The sequence below is a fragment of the Mus musculus genome, chromosome 16 (assembly GCF_000001635.26).
Source record: "Mus musculus strain C57BL/6J chromosome 16, GRCm38.p6 C57BL/6J".
Lineage (NCBI taxonomy): Eukaryota > Metazoa > Chordata > Mammalia > Rodentia > Muridae > Mus > Mus musculus.
This window is the reverse complement of record NC_000082.6, coordinates 35,721,215-35,741,314: the sequence shown is the minus strand read 5'-3', so window position 1 is coordinate 35,741,314 and position 20,100 is coordinate 35,721,215. Positions and strand designations below refer to the sequence as shown.

Below are 20,100 nucleotides of genomic sequence, written 5' to 3'. Positions count from 1 at the left end.
TGGCAACAACACCTAGCAAAGACAGCCTGGCCTCAGCCTTGGCTTGAGTCAGTAGGAGGGACCAACAGGAACAGCAGGAGAAGTTCTCAGCTGTGCCTCAGGGAAGTGAAGAGCAGCGAAGGCTGGAGACTCAACAGCATTGCACAGCTACTGTACCAGCAAGCAAGCTGTCTATCATTTCATTGAGTCCTATTTATACTCTCCAAATATCACGTGTCCTCCACGTGCTTTGGCTCAGCAGGTTCATCCAATCTGCCCGAGTCCTTTGAAACGGCAACAAACTGCAGCACACTCCCAGATGTTTTTTAAATATGTTCCTGTCTGTGGGGTCTTGACAAATGCAGCTCAACTACACACTGTAAGGTGGACCAATACGTGCCTGTCGTTAGCGAAGAATCCTTCATCACGTGTCCTTTCAAGTGCTTGCGTAGGCCTAAGAGCATCCTCTCTCCTGTGCCTGCTTCAGTGAAACTTTCCTACCTCCACAAGTCTGCCTTAGCCTTTCACACCTCTGTTCACTTAAACAAAATGTTCTTTCACATGCTTGCCCCAGCAAAACACCATCCAAACAACTTTCCAAAGAGCCCTCAAGTTTCTACCGCACAATGTAAAGCAAAGACTTTTGACTGACGAGGGAGGTGGGCACAGTAGTGTCCGTGTGATCCAAACCTGCGACCATTCCGTCATCCCTGGAGGAGCACACAGTATGGATGGAATAAAATGCTGCCTGTGCCGTGGCTGTGGGGTGGTATACCCTGTGGGTCCGCCCCGGCTGTAACGAGGCTGTGTGTTGACAGGAGGGAAGATAGCAGCATAGGCAAGGGCTTTATGTAAAACTCTGCCTGCTTATAAAATACAGCCGACGGTTGACAAATGGGATTTCATGTAACTAAAAGACATGAGTAAGTGAAGAGACAGCCTACGGAATGAGACATGACTGAGGGTTCATGTAGGAATTCCTAAACCAAATGCCAACAAACAAACGACTCAGTCAGTTAATGAGCCAATGAAATGAGCAGACAGTTCTCAAACAGTGAAATACAAATAGCTAGTAAATGTGAAAAAAAAAGCGTTCGCTATCATTGGCATCAGAGAAATGCAGATTTAAAACTTGATCAATATTCCATCTCACCTTAGTCAGAATAGAAGTGACATCCAGTCCTGCCCTAGACACAAACAGAGGGGACCCCACACACGGATGTAAGTGAGGACATTCCACACTGCTGGTGGAGTAAGAACTAGTCCAACCACTTTGGGAATCGATATGGAAGTTTTACAGTTAGCAGAGCAGAAGGGGCCCAGAGGCTGAGCTTTCTTGTGTGTAACTCAGTGGGCTTTTCACGATGTCCCTGTCCTTTCTATAAATTGGTATTTTAGAAGCTACTATTAACAATCCTTTAAGGCCAAGGCTTTCTGTTCCCTCCAGTGTCTGCTGCAGCTGCCTTGAACATTGACATAATTGGCCAAAATTGTTTAAATATTGGAAAGTACACTAAGTTTTCATTTAAAAATAGAAGCTCTAACCGAGTGTCCAAACTGGGGACTTCCTAAGGTCTCTTCTTGCCTGACTTCCTCTTTCCTGGAGTTACTTCAGAACCTCTCTTGGGCTGTGAAGAAGGCAGACTGTTTCTAGACTAACCACTTTCAGTATCAGTGAGTTTATGCTGGATGGCAGAAGGCTGGGAGCTGAGAGCAAGTTACTAAAGTCTAAGAGAAGTAATTTTTTTAATTCTAAATTATTTCATATTTAAAAATAGAATTTGAGGCTAGGTAGTGGTGGCACATACCTTTGATCTCAGCACATGGACAGCAGTGAGTGGCAGGCTGATCTCAAGACCAGCCTGATCTAACAGAACAAGTTCCAGGACAGCCAGGGGTACCCCAGAGAAACCCTGTCTCAAAAAACAAAACAAAATAAAAAAACAAACAAACAAAAAAAAGAATTTAAGTAAAGAGCACTAGCTTACCCCAAGGAAGTTTGTGCTGTTTTTAAAAGTCAGTCAGTCTCTGGCTTCGACAGTGCAGGTCATACCCTGGGGGCTGGTAAAGTCAACGAGCTGTGCTCAGGAGGAAAATGTCCCAGGTGCTGTGCACCTTCACTCTCCCGGTCTGGGTGCACTGTAACAGCCACTGACTTTATTGTCCTTATTTGTAAATAGAGACCCTTCAGGGTGAGGCCTGTATGTGAACAGAGGGGCCCGTGGGTATTGGCGCCACTTGGCATTCTGATTTCTAGTCTTCTGATTTCCATCTTAGCCATTAGTTATGTGACTGAGACTCCACGCAGTGCTTTCTAGAGAAAGGGAAGGTATAAAATTATAAATGGTACTTTTCAATGTGTTATTAACTTCTTTAGGGAGTAGGTCTGAAGTTTTAGTTACAAAACTTTACATGATTACACATGTTATTGTGAGTGGGAGTCACTTGGGAATCGTAGGTGTTTGTTCCACGACGCCGGAAAGCATAAGGATAGGAAACCAGGGTACTGTGCAACTGAGATGTCGAGTGCTCAGAAGACGCAGAACTGAGCCAGGGGCATTTCTTTGAGAATCGAAAGACTATTGAATAGAATGAGGATTGCAGCTGTGCATGGGTGCCATCCATGTGGCCCTCAGGGCTTGTTTTCTGCGCAGGGCATTGGGGGCCACAGATGCCCAGAACAGTTAAGGACTCAACAGACCTCTTATGTGCACAGGCCCTGGGAGTGCACAGTTCTGTCCCTGCATCCCAGGCTGTGGGTGTGGGAGGGGCCACAGTGTCTTACTCTCCCTGCTGCTCACTATGGAAACCCAGGGGAGGGATAAACAGGGCTCGCAGAAGCCAAGTGAGAAGGAGAAGAGCAGCTGGGAGGAAAGGAGCGAAAGCAGTTGAGCTGAGGTTGGGGACACAGAACTCTCTGGAAGCCCTGTGAGAAAGCGCAACAGAGCCGCAGCAGACAGACCTGCACAGGCCTAGTGAACAGACTCCCACATTACACACCTTGAGTTACCTAAGACCACTCCTTGGCCATAAACTAGCACAGCTTAGCTTCTGTCCTGCCCTCAGCCACCATACTGTGACAGTGATGTCCTGGTGACCTTTGCACCCTCAACATCTTCTGTAACAGCATTAATGGTGAGCGTGGTGGAGACAGTATGTGTGTCACAGCAGGGCCACAGAGGTGGGGGTAGGCCATTGTCTCCTTTTGCTCTGGGGTTCCCAAGGATCAGACTCTGGCCCTCAGGCTCGGCAGGGAGCACCTCAACCTGCTGAGCCGTCTGGTTGGCTCTCACTTTGCTTTTTTCCATTGCTAAATTAAAATTTCAAAAAAAGGTCACAAATGGAATTGATCTCATGTATGCGTTTGAATGACTTGAGAGTTCTAAACAGTTTAGTTGCATACTGATTATGCTTACACAGGTCTATAGTGAAAAAGACATCGTGTGATAGCATTGCTGTGGGCATCTTGGGATCTGCTGGCTTTGGGGGAACTATTTGGTCACATAAACCTTTGGAATTCACTTCTTTCACTCAGAAAATTATTTCTCTTACACAAGAGATCTTTTTTTTTTTTTTCATTTTTGAACCTGGCAGTATCAATGGCATTTGGAGATATTTTCCCTTCAAGTAACCTATGTAACATCCATGGAGAGACAAGTAGGCCTGCCTTGCACAGTTCACTTCTTATTCACTTAGCTTCTGCCTGGGCCCCTGCCTCCAGCCTCATTATTCCTTCTTTCTGCTTTCGGGAAATAAGATGCGAGAGAGAGAGAGAGAGAGAGAGAGAGAGAGAGAGAGAGAGAGAGAGAGAGAGAGAGAGAGAGAGAGAGAGATATGCATGATGCTTAAGAAGCACAGGTAGGGAACAGACACCTGGCTCTCTTTCTTGCCTAGACTTCTGGCTTTTTCCTTCAGGATTGCGCATGGCTATGTGTGAGTGTGTGTTGAGTCGGAGGGCGAAGGGGAAAGGGTTTGGTCAGAGAGGTAAGCATGCTAGGTATCAGATTAGGAAAATGGACAGGAGCGCGGTGGAATGGAAGCAAGTGTGACCTCCACTGACCTTGTACCTGAAGCCGGAAGCAGAGCGCTAGGACTGGGGGCCTCAGTGTGGGGCCCTGGTCCAGTCCCTGCACACTCCAGAAAGAGGTCTTGTGAGCCAGAGGTTCCAGGAGCTCAGCCAGCCTTGCACATGCTCAGGAGATACACAGTCTTAACTTACCTTCTTGTTCTATAGAAGCAGTGGAGTCTCGATGTCCAGGGCCATTCAGACATCTGGTCACAGTGCTCACCTGAGCAGATAGTGATACAGGGAAATCAGGGTTCTTAGTCTCAACGATAAAAGATTTTAAGTACAGACTGAAATGGAGCCGTGAATTAGCGTGTAAAGCCTGGAACCGGCTAGCCATAACACCTTGGCGGCTGCTTGGAGGGGAGGAGGGAAAGCGTGGCCTCTCTTGCTGGCACAGTGGTCACACACAGGGTGGACAAGAGCTACACCATGGGAGGGATGCTTTAGAAAAGAGTAAGGGAGCCCAGATTGTTGGGGGAAGCGTGCTTAGAAAAGAGATGAAAAGAAGGAAAGAAGAAAGTCACCCTACCTTTTTGAATAATTCAGAGAAGCAGGCAGACTTACCACTGTACATGGTGCAGCCTTGTGAGCTAATGTGTGGGGTGGGGGCCAAAATTCGGGGGGGGGGGCAGGTGAAAGTACAGCATCTCATTAAAGAACCAGCGATCCTCACTGTCTCTTTTGCATGGCCTAGGGTGCATTCCTGTCCCTGGGCTGGTCCCCAGCCAAAGTGACTGAACCAGCCCAGAGACTTTCTGTCTGACATTAGAAGTGTCTTAATTATTGTTTTGTGTATATAATCCTATTATCTGACATGCAACAGGTATGAGATACTGAGCTCAGCTGTATTGTTTTCTAGCACCTGTTAATGAGCTGCAGAGTACTAGGAAAAAACAATGTGTTTTGAATCTAATTTTCAATTTCCTTTGTTAGCACCCTGGCAAGTTTCTTCTGAGCCGAGGCTCACATATTTCAGCAAACTGAAACAAGAATAGGACAAATGAACCAAGTTCTATGGCTATGAGGAGGCACCATGACTGTGGCAACATTTACAGAGGAAAGCTTTTGATTATTATGAGCTGGCTTTACAGTTTCAGAGGTTTAGTCCATTGTCATCATGGTGGGAGACATGGCAGTATGTATACAGACATGATGCTGGAGAGGAGCTGAGAATTCTACATCCAGATCTACAGGCAGCAGGCAGAGAGAGACACTGGGCCTGGCTTGAGCATTTCAAACCCCAAAGCTCACCCCTATGATACATTTCTTTCAGCAAGGCCACACCTCCTAATAGTGCCACTCCCTGGTAACTAATGCATTCAAATCTATGAGCCATGGTCGCCATTGGTATTCAGACCACCACACCAAAGTTATAGCGAGTTCTTAGTTTGGTATTGGCACAGTGAGTAAATGGTGAACTGAGTGTCCTTGGTCTCCCTCCAGAGAAAGCGTGTCATTTAGAAAGTCGGTCAGCTCACCTTTTCAGAATGTCAAATTCTTTATGTGTATGCATATATATCTTGTTGTAGTTAAACTGCTGTTTGGTTAATATCCTTTTCATTTAGAAAATGCTTGCTTCAAATGTCTCACAGACTTCCAACGTTTCCAATTCCAGGCTAATCCATGGGGGACAGATACTGAACGGACTGGCAGGTCCGACTGTCATGAATGCGGCGCCATTCCTCTCTACGACGTGGTTCTCTGCTGACGAGCGAGCCACTGCCACAGCAATCGCATCAATGCTGAGTTACCTCGGTGGAGCGTGTGCGTTTCTCGTCGGGCCCCTGGTTGTTCCAGCTCCCAACGGGACGGCACCCCTTCTCGCTGCGGAGAGTAGCAGGGCTCATATTAAAGACCGAATCGAGACCGTGTTGTATGCAGGTGCTTTGAAGATTTTTTTTTCTTCTTCTTGTATTCTTTGGTTTCTATTCCAGTCTCTGCTCTCTAGTTCTGCTGTGCCAGATCACATCACCAGAGACCCCTGAGGACTGACAGATACTCGCACTCGAATGCACTTTCATTATATCTTATGGATATGCCTGTTTGAAACAACCCTTCCTAGGACAGCACTAAATGTAATATGTATACTTGCTACATGGAAAAGTCTTGGTTAATTTTACATTTTAACTCCACTTGCAATAAAGTACTCTGTAGCATATATTCTTGGGATTTCTCTAGACATGGTGTCTAAATGTCATGCTTAACTAAACATTTGTCAAGCATCAGTTGGTAGTGTTCAGCCTGCTTTCTCCCATTATTGGTCACATTCTTGCACCTTATTCACCCCAATCACCTGTAGTTTATTCTTCATTGTTCTCCATATGTTAGTCTATTAATCATACTGACCTTTCTAAATTCCAGTGCCTAGGCAGAGACAAGTATACATGGGGAGTCTTAATATTTAGCAAGTGAGTTAAAGCAAAATTCAGCATAATCTAATCCCTCATCTTTATCACCTTAGTTTCTTGCATCTACTCCCTTGTTACTTTGTTTTTGTTTTTGTTTTGTTTTGAGACAGGGTTTCTCTGTGTAGCTTGGCTGACCTGGATCTCACTCTGTAGACCAGGCTGGCTTTGAACTCAGATATCCGCCTGCCCCTGCCTCCTGAGTGCTGGGATTAAAGGCGTGCGCCACCACGCCCGGCAAGTCCCTTGTTATTTTGAGTCAAGCCCTACACTCGCATTTCAGGGTTTGGTGTGGACGGAGTAAAACTGAAATCAGGGAGAAAGGAGAACATTTTCATTTACATTACACGTTTACACTCTCAGTCTCTTCGTTTCTTAGTTTTAGTTGCTTCCTTATCTCGTTTAACTTTCCTGTGCAGTGTGAGTTCAATCAGAAGTCGTCTCCATCAGACAAAACCCTATCCTTTCTGGTCCCTTCCCACATTCCTTCTTTCTGAAGAGTCCTCTGAGGCTGCTTTAGAATCTCTCCTACAGGGTTTGGATGGGCTTTCCCGTGGAGTAACTGTTCATCTCTCAACCTTTGGCGATCTGGCACAAACCAGGCACCTCTGTGCATCTTTGTTCATAGCGCGCCTCCTACTGGTGGCCTGAGGAATTTAAGGGCACACACGCCCAGCCTCTGCTCTGGGCTGGTGGAGGCATCAAATTTTGCTTGTCTTTGTTGAGCTAGGTATTTAAAAAATAAGTATTGACCCTTGTGTCATAAGTAGCACTTCACCTTCATTTTTCTTTCAGAATTTGGAGTTGTCTGCCTAATATTCTCTGCCACGCTAGCTTATTTTCCGCCCCGGCCTCCTCTTCCTCCCAGTGTCGCTGCTGCGAGCCAGCGGCTGAGTTACCGGCGGAGCTTTTGTAGGTTACTAAGGTGAGTGAGTAGACTCAGGGGCATTGTGTGGCAGTGGCCATAGCTGTGGCTGCATTCTCTCTGTGGGGGGGTGTGGGGGTGGGGGTTATCTGTCACGGGGGTGGCACACGCATGGAGGTCAGAGGACAATAAAGACAGTTCTCTCCTCCACCTTTACCTGGGTTCCAGGGATCAAACTCAGGCTGTCCGCCTTGCTGGCTGGGAGGTGCTTTCAGCTCTCCCACCCCTGATTCTTAATGTTCAAGGATAATTCAAACTGTTTATTTTTCAGCATTAATCAAATTGTAAGTACTCCATGCCAATATTAATTAAAATACTAATTATTTAATTCTCTAACAAATATATGTTGAAAACTCACACTATAACAAGATGGCATTAATTTTTGCTCTATCCATATTCCATGTAGATTAATACTTAAAATGTTTTCTGGTTTTTTGAAACAGGGTGGTTTCTCTGTATAGCCCTGGCTGTCCTGGAACTCACTCTGTAGACCAGGCTGGCCTCGAACTCAAAAATCCACCTGCCTCTGCCTCCCAAGTGCTGGGATTAAAGGCGTGCGCCACCACACCCGGCTTGGCTTGAATTCTTATATCTGTCAGTCTCCTTGTTCTTCAGCTGGCTCTCACTGGAAACTTACTTCCAGGTCAGGTCTGTAGATGTCGCACTCTGTGGTTAGACAGGACTCTGTCCTTTGTGTTCCTTGTGACTTTTTAGTCAAACCTTTGCACTGAGGTGGGCTTCCCTTTAGCTTTAGGTTTAATTGGTTGGTTGGTGGCTATTTTGGGTGGCTATTTTTGATTTGGTTCTTATACCTGCACTTCCCTTCCAATCCTTATTCCATCCTAATCTCTTCTAACCCCCAACAGCTAGGTAGGAGAGAAAGGTTAGAGGGGAAAGGTCATAGATCTCTCCAGGCTTCTTCCTGCTGATTAGGGTCATTGGGTTCCTTGGAGCCGGTCCAATCTTTGTAGTCAGGATATCTCCATCTTCTCGTCAAACCCCAACAGCAGCAACCAGGAGCAGCGAGGGGAGCAGCAGCCTTGCCGGAGGCCCTCCCAGCCCTCTCGGGGCCCCATTTATACCTCTCCAGAGTCCCCAGAAGTAAACTGTGTGCAGCTGACAAAGGTCATGCCCCTCCTAGAGCACAAGGCAGTCATGGGTAGTGGCTGTGGACAAACTGAAACAGCCTCATCTCCCACACCAGGGATTCAGGCCAAATGCAAGGTGAGCCCCCAGTCTAGGTCCTGGTCCAAGGAACTATTAAAGGAACTCATGAGGCAGCAGGCAGCATGCAAACACTTGGGGCTAGAGAGATGGATCAGTGGCTGCTTTTCCAGAGGACCCAGGTTCAATTCCCCTCAACCCACATAGCATAACTGGGGTTTTAAAGAAACCAAAATTGTCACTGCATTTGGTTGTCAGTGGCCCTGAGGATTGAGGCAGGGCCTGTGCTCACTACGCCAGTACTCTGGCACTGAGCCACAGCCCTAGGTCTCTCTTTTGTCTTTGTTTTACGTGATTTCGCTGGTGAGGGTAGTCCTTGATATGTGGAGAGCTCTCTTTTTCTTCTCAAGTTGTCTCCCCACTGCTCAGTAAACAAATGGCCCTCAGGGTTAGCCAGTCACTTTTTATCCCCCTATCCATTGTGTACCTGGACTGCTTCCAGTTCATTGCTGCCAAGACACAACCGCGGTGATGCCCTCACATGCCATGCATAGATGTGAGTCTTTTTGGAGAATGTGCCTGCTGGTGCATTGTTAGGCCATAAGGTTCTCTACACCCAACTTGCCTGGCATCACCAGGTTGATCTCAAAGATGCCCAGCGGACGTCACATTATCAACAGTTTGTAATTATCTGATTTTGCCACTGTAACAGCTGTGAGCTATGTTTCATTTAATTTATATTAGCTCATAATTAATATGTTCAGACTCTCATCCTATGATTTGTGGCTTATTAGACTTCATCTACTTAAGTTGCTCTCCACAGTTTTGCCCAATTTTTAATGGTAGTTCTTAAATGGTGTGCATATTTTAAGTATAAATCTCTCTTCGATCTAAACACTTTCAAGTATCTACTCCCGGTCTCCTGTCTGCCTAATCATTTTGCACAGTTTTTAAAGTTATTGCTTGTTGGTTTTGTCTTTCACATGTGCATTTTTATCCTACCTTAGTAAATGTCTTTGGCAGCCGGTGTAGGAGGACGTTTTTCCTCAGATGGCGAGCAGCATCTGGAAGCATCCCTGGCACGTGGCTGGCAGTGCCATTGTACTGTTTGTAGGATTTCTCTGTCTCCGTCTCCGTGGTCATCTTTGTTGTGAGCCAGTGCTACACTGTCACTGCCTTGGCCGAGCAGTTAGTCTTGCTATCTCAGGACAAGGGTTTCCGCACCAAGCTTTTTAAAGGGTGACTTAGCTTTTTAAGGAATTTTATTTTTCATATTTCTTAAGTTTCTAGAAAAAAAATACAAGTAAGAGTTTAGTTGTGACTACACTGAATTTACATGTAGGCTGAGAGTGTAAAGACTGTGCATCTATTTAGATTGTTTCTGTTCTTGTAGTTAGGTTTAAGATTCTCGCCCCTCCCCCCTCTTCCTTATTCTCTCCCTTCCTCCCTGTCTCTCTCTCTTTCATATTAGTCCCTGGCCTTCCTGGTTTATTCCTAGATGCTATATGGGTTTTCTTTTGTTTAGTTTTGATTTTTTTTTTTTAAGATGAGGTCTTGATCTGTAACCCAGGCTGTTCTGGAACTCATGGCCCCAAACTCAAAGTAACTGTCCTGCCTCAGCCTCCTAAGTGCAATATAACAACTTACTAGTATAGCACAGCAAACCCTGGGGATTTAAGAGCTATAAGTGAAAGGATACTTATGCAATCTCTTGTTTTGCTGGGGCTTTGTAACTTTCATAATATATATTGGTCATAATCTTTCCCTTCCTCCAGTTCATCTCAGGCTCTTACCTATGTCCCTCCCCACCCAGCTTCGTATTCTCTCTTAAGAAAGCCAAACACAAAACAAAACAAAAGAACCGTGGGGTCCGTTTTGTGTTAGCCAACTATTTCTGAGCGTGGGGCCTGCCCTGGAGTGTGATTGATATTACCCTGTGATTCCACTAAAGAAAACTGATTTTCCTGCTCCCGGCAGATATATACAAAGAGCTTCTTGGGTAGGGGTGAGACTTTGTGTCCACTCTCCTCTCGATGCTGGATTTTGTGTGTATTGAACCCAGGCAGGTCTTGCTCATGCTGCCATGGTCTCTGAGTTTGTATGTGCCTCTGTCCTGGTTCCCTGATTCTACCAACTCTGGCTCTTACAATCTTCCCATCTACTGACCTTGAGGGCAGGGCTGTGATAAAATCATCCCATTTAGGGCTGGGTGCCACAGAATTCATTCTTATAAGAAAATAAAATGTTAGAGAATTTCAAGTTTATCAACAAATGGACACACACTCCTTATTCTGTGTTCTGGTTTCAAAATGACTTAAGTATTTCATAAATAGTTTAAATTCTACATTTTAAATTTGTAATAATCTTTTCTTTTGCAGCAATTTGAGGTTTTTGATGATTGCTTTAGCATACGCAATACCACTTGGTGTGTTTGCTGGCTGGTCTGGAGTTCTGGACTTAATTTTAACACCAGTGCATGTCAGTCAAGTAAGTATTTGTACCTGTATATGTTGTTGGTATTTTAGCTCATTTAATTTATAAATAATGGTGATAAGTTTTGATTTTAGCTTCAAAGATTAGGTAAAGTGTTGCCTAACTAAACAAGATTCCTCTGGGACAGTTGAAAACTTGATTTTTAACATCAGTGTTGAGTTTCGAATTTCTTTGGCTGCTGTTAATACTGATAGACAAAAGAGAAAAAGCCTTAGTTTGGGTAACTTTATCCTTCATCCTTGTTTCATACTTGATAAATTACAAACTCATCACCTGATATATTGCTATTCTAAGTACTTTCTTGTCTCCGAACTAGGATGCCTCCTTTTTATAAAACATAACCATGGGCCAGCAGGATGGCTCCGTGGGTAAACCCTGATGATCTGAGTTTGATACTCATAACCCACGCAGGAGGAGAGATCTGAGTCTCCACACACTGTTCTCCAGCCTGCACTTACGAGTGCGTACACACAAGCACACACACATGCACACACGCATACACACACACACACACACACAAGCACACACGCATACACACACACACACACACACACACACACACACACACACACACACACATATACAAACTCGGAAGAATTACCCATGAGATTAAACCTTTTCACCATGCTCGATGCCTGTACTGCATTCTCTTTGCTGGTAGGAAAGGCAGATAGAGACCCAGCATACCACTGTGCCACCATTGCTCTGAGTGAACAGTCTGGCCATCTGCTTTTAATGAGCCCTTGGGTTGTCTCCCACTCTTTGCTGTCACAGTGGGGCTGTGTGACCATTCTCATGCACTGTCCTTTTGCTTGTGTGTTTTGGAATGGAACTGCTGCTTTTTCCGTATGCCTCCTTTGACAGGCAGTGTAAGTCCCGTCTGAGGCAGCTGTATCCCTTACAGTCCTGTCAGCGGCAGCTGGTGCTTCTCCTGCTGCCCGTCAATAGAACACGTGGCTATACAGCAGTGTTTGAAGCCTTCTCATAGATGTGCTAATGACTGAGCCTTGTGTGCATTCACAGGGACATCTGGACTTTCTTTTTCAACTGTTAGCGGATATTTGAATGTCCTATTTTGTGACTGCCTGTTCAAGTCTCTTGCCCACCCTTCTTGCAGAAAAATAGAAAAGAGGAATGAGGAGGAGGCTTGCTAGTAGCCCTAAATAGGGTCATTCCTTCCTGCTCCTGAAGGCTGAAAAATGGCCTGCATACCTAGAGCTCCAAGTGGCTTAGTTGGTAGCCTGCCACAGAGTTGAAAGTAGAGCAAAGACAACAGAGGTGGAATTGTGGTATGGAGCCAGGATCACAGCACCCCAAAACCTCTTCAGGGCCTCACACAGGCTAGGCACGGGCTCTACTACTGTCATGAAATCTCAGCCCCCTTGAAACAGGGCCTCACTAAGTTGCCCAGTTCTGGCTTTGAATTCAGTCATAATGCAAGTAGGCTTTTAGCTTACAATCCTCCTGCCTCAGCCTCCCTATATCTGGCCTTACAGACCTATGCTGTCAAGCCAGGTTTCGTGAATATTAAGTGCAGAATGAAAAATCATCCCTTCTGTAGACAAAGGTTTACTCTGTATGAACCACCGTTAGCAAAGCTTGCAGCAAGCCCTGAAGACCACAGGCTACTGTGACAGTGAGCCCTCCCAAACACAGGTCCAAGTCTTTTTTCCTCTCTACCATAAGCACACACAGGTCGTCCTCCACAGTGCAGTGTCACCAAGCATAGAGGACAACTAAAGAGTGCACTTTCTATGTTTACCACCCATCAAAGTAGAATATAACAGTCCTATTAGACATGCAAAAACCTTGGAAATTATGCTCCATGTTTTAAACAAGAAAAGAGTAATCAACAGAATCCAATTTTTCAATAGTCTAGGTGTTAGATTTAGCAAAGACTATATTGCAGAAGATAGAGGGAAAAAACCCTCGCTTGCTCCTAGTTCGTGAGTGTACATCCTTGTATCCTCTAGGGAAGCAGCACAGTAGCCATGCGGAACATACAGCTGTTTGATATGATGTTTAAGTCAGTTGTTGTTGTTGCTTTGCTTTGGTTTTTTTGAGACAGGGTTTCTCTGTGTAGCCCTGGCTGTCCTGGAACTTGCTCTGTAGACCAGGCTGGCCTCGAACTCAGATACCCGCCTGCCTCTGCCTCCCAAGTGCTGAGACTAAAGGCGTGTGACACCACTGCCCGGCCAAAGATTGAATCATTGAAACGAAGTGAAGGTACATCTCTGCTTCCTTACCTTTTGTCCCTGGACTAACCTGTCAGTGGACTGACCTGTCAGTGGACTGACCTGTCAGTGGACTGACCTGTCAGTGGACTGACCTGTCAGTGGACTGACCTGTCAGTGGACTGATCTGTCAGTGGACTGACCTGTCAGTGGACTGATCTCTCAGTGGACTGACCTGTCAGAGGACTGACCTGTCAGTGGACTGACCTGTCAGTGGACTGATCTGTCAGTGGACTGACCTGTCTGTGGACTGACCTGTCAGTGGACTGACCTGTCAGTGGAATGACCTGTCAGTGGACTAATCTGTCAGTGGACTGATCTGTCAGTGGACTAACCTGTCAGTGGACTGACCTGTCAGTGGACTGATCTGTCAGTGGACTAACCTGTCAGTGGACTGACCTGTCAGTGGACTGACCTGTCAGTGGACTAACCTGTCAGTGAACTGATCTGTCAGTTGGACTTGTGGTTCTCCCGCTTCTTCCTCCCCTGGGCTAGAAGTGCACTTGGCTTTGCCCTGCTGGGGATCAACCCAGGCCGTGTAGGTCACCGCTCTCCCAACCGAGCCACAGCCTTAGCACTGGTATCAAGGTTATGCTGGTATTGATGCAATTTGAGACATATTCTATCTTTTCTTTTATTCTAAGAGTTCATATAAGATTATGAGTTCGAGTTTGAGGTCCAGGCGTGGTGGTATATCCTCTAACCCTAGCACTCGGGAGGCAAAGGCAGGTGGATCTCTCTGAGTTCCAGGACAGCCAGAACTACATAGAGAAACCCCATTTCAAAAAAGAAAAAGAGATTTTAAAAAAAATATGGGTTTGATCTTCTGTTCTTCTCTAAATATTTGGTAGACCTTACTGTTTAAGCCATTTGCTTTTCTGTGAAAAAAAATTGTTTTAACTATTGAATCTGTTTCTTTAAAAGTTACAAAATTAGGGCTAGAGAGATATCTGAGCAGTTAAGAGCACTTGCTGATCTTCCAGAGGACTCAGGTTCAGTTCCCAGCTCCTACATGGCAGCCCCAAACCATCTATAATTCTAGTTTCAGGGTTCTTCCAGCTCCCTTGGCACTGCATACATATGGTGCATATGCATGATAGCAAACACACGGACACACTAAGTAAAAATAGATTTCTTAAAGCAGTCCTACATTAACATTTCAGTGGACAACTTTTTAAAGATTTATTTTATGTATATGAGTACACTGTAGCTGTCTTCAGACACACCAGAAGAGGGCATCAGATCCCATTACAGATGGTTTTGAGCCATCAGGTAGTTGCTGCAGTTTGAACTCAGGACCTCTGGAAGAGCAGCCAATGTCCCGTGTTCAGTGTCCTGGCAAAGTGTATGTCATGGTCATCTACTCTCTGGTGATTTTATTGGCCCTCCAGGACCAGTTACTCAGGATATTAGTTGCCCTGAATATCAGTGTCTTCTCACATAGCTTTTCCTTGAGTAATTCCACTAGCTTTTTATTGAATGTTTCTTTTCTGAACATCCTGTTGATTTATTCTTTCCTCTTCATGTTCTTCTGTTCTCACCTATAAGAAGGAGTTACTTTGCTTCTTTTCCTAATTTTTAAACGTAAATGCCTCTGAGTGTCTTTGATTTTTCAACTTAAATATATCCATTTTAAGGCAATTTCTTTTTTTAAAAAGTATGGATTGCCCATCCCATCTCATACGTTTAATTAAGTAGTACTCTTATTATTATTGCATTTGAATCTATGCCCATACCTCTCTGAATGTGTTTAAGCTCATCATTATTACTTAATTTAAAATATTTCCATAATCCATTGCAGTGTAGGAGGTGTTTATAAGAACATATCCTGTTTTCTTTTACAAGTATAACATCTATAGATTTTAATTTTTGTTTAAAAATTAAAACAAGATTGGCAACAGGAACTCAGTGTAACCCAGGGTGACCTCAAGCTCACAGCTTAACTGGGGATGACCTGGATCCCTGGTCTTCACCTCTGGAGTGCTGGGCCACAGTCACCTGTCACCATGCTCCATTTGTGAGATGCAAGAGCTCTGACTTGGGGCTTTGTTCATGATTGGCAGGCACCCTCCCAATGAGCTACACCCCCAGCCCCACAGTCATGCTTCTTGAGGTTTGTAGGACTCATTGGATGTAGAACTTGCCTCTTCAGTTTCTAGAAATGTTTAGCCAACATCTCCTTAAGATTTATGTTCCCCAGTTCCTCACGTGGCGCTGTACGTGTTACACTTTTGTGCTGCATTTCCTGTCGTGTGGCACCTCTAGCCGTACATCTTACACCTTTGCACTGCATTCTGTCATTTTACCTTTCAGTGCTTCTGGCTGGATATTTTATCTATCATTTTTCCAGCTCAACACGTCAATCTTCAGCTGTAAGATACTATTAAATTCCTCCGAGTTTTAACTGTTTTTGAGTGATAAGTCTTGATTTGTTCTGTTGTAGTGTACAGAGTTCTACAGACACACTTACCTTTTCCATCTCCCGGCGGCGCTCATTCTCAGTCTGCACCTCAGGCCCTGTTCTCTGGCCTGTGGTCTGCTTTACTGTGACGGAGACGTCTGGCTGAGTGTTAGGCACAGGCTGTAAAGAGATCACCTGGATGGCGAGAGGGTGCTGTTTTTTTCTCCAAAGAGAACTGTGAGGTTTTATCTGCTTTCTGGAGAGAACCTAGACTTCTTTAGTCTGATTTCAAGGACTGGAACCATTAAATCTAAACTTTAGTCTCATGAAAGGCCATTGCACTTCCAGTGTGCGGTGTGCCCATCAGGGTCCCACGTCAAGTCTGTTTTCACAAGGTCCTCACCCTACAGAGAACTCCAAACCCATATTTTCTCTCATAGGTGAATGAGATGAACCACGTGTCAGTCCCTTAAATACATGTTCTGAAATAAGCAGACGCCCAGCCTGTCCCTCTGGATTCCCTTCCTGCCTAATCATACTCGCATAACCCTGCCTTCCGCCGCACTCCCCCGGGCTTCAGATGGATTTCCTCCCAGAGTTTGTAATTCCCAACCACAATACTAATCCAGATTACCACGTGTGCCTGTCTCAGTCCACACCACATACTTTAACAAAATACCTTACACTAGGAAGTTGATGGAACAGGAATTTATTTCTAACAGTTCTGGAACACTAGCAGGCTCCATATCTGCCAGATTACTCTCTGCCTCCAGACGCCCCTTCTCTGCACCGTCACACAGCAGAGGACGAGGCAGCTCTTCTTTTATAAAAGGCCCCTCTTCTCTGTAGTGTCTCACCGGGGATTCGGTTCCAACACGTGCACTAGACCATAGATGAGTCTCTGCCACAAGACAACCACTTTCTCCAGTTCTCAATAAGTTCTAATAAGGAAGTGTGCAAGTCTATTTAAATGATGTTGAATTTTGCATATCTGTGACTAACTAGTATTGCAAACCCTAAAAAGTCCTTCTTGGTATCTTTCTATGTTTAAACTCTGAGAGATACAGAGTCCATGATCACACCAGATATTAAAACATAATTTAAAGTTATGCTTTAGTTTTTAATTTAACAAAGGAAAAAGATCATAACTGGATTGAAAAGATCAGCATCAGTACAGCTAGGCCCACATTCTTGCTGACACACATTGCCACTCACCCAGGGGACGGATGAAAGTGTGCGTGGCTGTGCTAGAGAGACAAAGGCTCAGCGGGTAAATGGCTCATCATACAAGCAGGAGGACCTAAGTGTAGGTTCTAACCTGGTAAAAACAGTGGTGGAGGCTGAGTCTGCAGACCCGGTGCTCCTGCAGTGAGAGGCAGGAGCAGCTCCTGAAGCTTGAGGGCCATCTTAGCAGCCAGGAACAAGAGACCCTGGCTCAGGGTAAAAGGCAGGGTGGGGCCGGCACCAGAAGGTGACCTCCATATGGCACCAGGGCTCGAACACGCCTGCACAGGTGCTGTAGGGATACGGGCAGAGGTGACAAGTGCCCCGAGCACATGGGCCTGAAGGCGGGGAAGAGCTAAAATGGGAGAAGCGTCCTGAGATGGGAGCTGCTGCTGCTTAGTGAGCACTTGCTATGTGCCGCTCACCAAGCTAAGTCTGCGCACAGTGTCCCTCACCACTTTGTACGTAGGAGGTGAATTGACCAGAGTCACTGAGCTCACGAGGAGCAAGAATAAAAACAGTTTCCGAGTTCAGCTCTTTTTTTTTCTCTCTTCTATCTACTTGTCTTCATCAGACTTGAAAGTGACAACATGTTTGATAGAACAACTTAATGGGAAACAAGCACGGCTTTGCCTATGGTCCTATAGATTCCAGTCTGTGTCTGCATGGCACATTGCTATGGGGCTGAGAGACGCCAAATGTCATGGCGGGCAGCAGAGCAGTTAAGTTCCCATAGAGAGGCGCCCAGGACAAGTCACAGTCCCTCGGGACATGAACCCAGTAAACTCCTTCCTCTAGGTAGGCTGTACCTCCTAATGCTTCCGGAACTTTTCAGGTAGTGCGGGCATCTGGGGGCCAAGCTGAGTCACATGAGGCCTGGGGTATGTGTTTTATCCAGGTTATACTACCATCTTCTTCCTCAGCCTTAGGTCTCTCTCCCCATCTCTCCTCCCACGGTATCTTATCACTCAATACAGTCATAAGGATGGCCAAATGTTTTAGCAACCAATTATTTTATAGGAGTTTTATGTATGACAGCTGGATTTAAACTTCTTGAGGTCATGGACTGTTTTCTTTCTTTCTTTCTTTCTTTCTTTCTTTCTTTCTTTCTTTCTTTCTTTTTTTTTTTTGTTTGTTTTTGTTTTTTTTAGAGACAGGGTTTCTCTGTATAGCTCTGGCTGTTCTGGAACTCACTTTGTAGACTAGGCTGGCCTCGAACTCAGAAATCCGCCTGTCTCTGCCTCCTGAGTACTGGGATTAAAGGCGTGCACCACCACGTTTTCTATCCTTTCTTATTGAGAGGTCTTAGCATTAGGCAGTATTAGACAATGCTAGTATATATATAGCACGTGCCTGAAAATATTTAATGGTATTGTTTTGTTGACTTAAACATTCCAACAAAAATTAATACATACATAGAGAAATTTGTATTCATTAGTTACACATGAATCATTTCATTTTAATCCATTTTTAGAAATATTTCCTAGATTTGTTGCCATTTAGCTAGCTGTTAATATTGACTGAAGAGGTCTTGTATTAATGTTATTGTATGAATACACCTATTAATATGTTAATAACAAGCCTGCTACTTTGTTAACAGGTAGACGCTGGCTGGATTGGATTCTGGTCCATAGTTGGAGGCTGTGTTGTTGGGATAGCTATGGCAAGGTGAGACTATTTCATATCAAACTTATAAGTAGATGGGAGGGATAAGAAGTGGGTTTTCCAATGTTAACACTATTTAGGAAAAAGCAGAAGAAAAGGCCAGAAATGGCTTCTTGTTTGGGTTCACGCTACAGAACAGATTCCAGCTACAAGAAGCCTGCTTGGGAGCAGTCCCTCCCAAAGTGGTGTCTGAAGGCAGGAAGTGTATTTCCAGCATAATGAAACTCCTTCTCTTCACTTTATTTGAGAGCAACATCCTCAGATGGAACCACTCCAAAAATGTGATATAATTTTTAAAAAATAATTTAAAAGGTAAGCCGGGCGTGGTGGCACACGCCTTTAATCTCAGCACTCGGGAGGCAGAAGCAGGCGGATTTCTGAGTTCGAGGCCAGCCTGGTCTACAAAGTGAGTTCCAGGACAGCCGGAGCTACACAGAGAAACCCTGTCTCGAAAAAACAAACAAACAAACAAATAAAATAATAATAATTTAAAAGATAAAGTTAGTAAGAAGACAAGTGTTATCCTCCTACAAACGTGTGTTTTTGTTCTCTGTCCTTGGACATGTAAGAATTGGAGACAAAGAAACTTGGTAGATTTAGAAAGGTCTGGGACCAGCTTGTCTCCCCCCCTCCCCCCCCCACACACACAGGATCAACCATCCCACAGAGGGGGCAGGAGGCAGGTGGAGGGAGATGAGTGTCCGAGAGCATCTGTCTGGCCGGAGAGATGGCTCAGTGGTTAAGAACACTGACTGCTCTTCCATTAAGTCCTGAGTTCAATTCCCAGCAACCACATGGTGGCTCACAACCATCTGTAATGGGATCCAATGCCCTCTTCTGGTGTGTCTGAAGACAATGACAGAGTACAAAAAGAGCATCTGTCTGTCAGAGCATCTCTGGGCACTCATGGGAAGGCAGACCCTGATTAACAGGTGTAGGTGTGTCCTTGTAATTATCCCTCTGTAATGGAAGTATATCTGTAAAGGTCTTCAGTTTTCTTAAACTCATTTTTATCCCAACCTATTATGACAACAAATTCTTAGAATGGGTTAGAAAAAGAAAGAGGGTTCTTATTTATTCCAAAACCAGAAATCTTAGAAATAAAAACATCACTCCTTCCTATGACTTCCTGTGAAACTTCTCTTGGTGTTTCTAAAGTAGGAACGTCACTAACCTTCCAAGCCAGTACATCACACCAAACCCAGCCAATCAGTTTGCCAGGAAGAAGTGAATCTAATTACATATTTGAGATCAAAAGAATATCTGAACCTCTCGGTGTGCGACACAACATGCTTTGCACGGGACAGCAGTATAGGCCTTGCAATCTGGGGTGATGCAGGAATGAAGTCAAATCCAGCTCGCTTTATTTGAGGGTTTTGTCGTTGTTTTGCTTTGTTTTGTTTTTGTTAGAAAGGCATTGAATAAAATCCAAAAGCTGAAGGTTTGAGCTAGGAAGTCCCTTTGACTAATTGTGAAGCACATTGTCCTGACAATTTCTGTAATAAATAATAATCTTTTGTAAACTTAGAATTCAGACCAAG

The 20,100-nt window shown here is 44.8% G+C and overlaps 1 protein-coding gene and 1 non-coding gene across 2 annotated transcripts in view; both read left to right on the top strand.

Moving 5' to 3' along the window:
• Slc49a4 (solute carrier family 49 member 4) overlaps nt 1–20,100 on the top strand; it is a 75,309-nt gene that overhangs the window by 28,056 nt on the left and 27,153 nt on the right. Inside the window, exons 3-6 of the mRNA NM_153550.4 lie at nt 5,664–5,929; nt 7,249–7,378; nt 10,921–11,029; nt 18,495–18,562. Of these exons, the coding sequence (NP_705778.1) occupies nt 5,664–5,929; nt 7,249–7,378; nt 10,921–11,029; nt 18,495–18,562 (573 nt within the window). The remainder of the gene's footprint in view (nt 1–5,663; nt 5,930–7,248; nt 7,379–10,920; nt 11,030–18,494; nt 18,563–20,100) is intronic.
• Gm25967 lies at nt 19,082–19,228 on the top strand. The gene has a single exon (XR_003951996.1). It is a non-coding gene; the product is annotated as a small nucleolar RNA SNORA38 (small nucleolar RNA).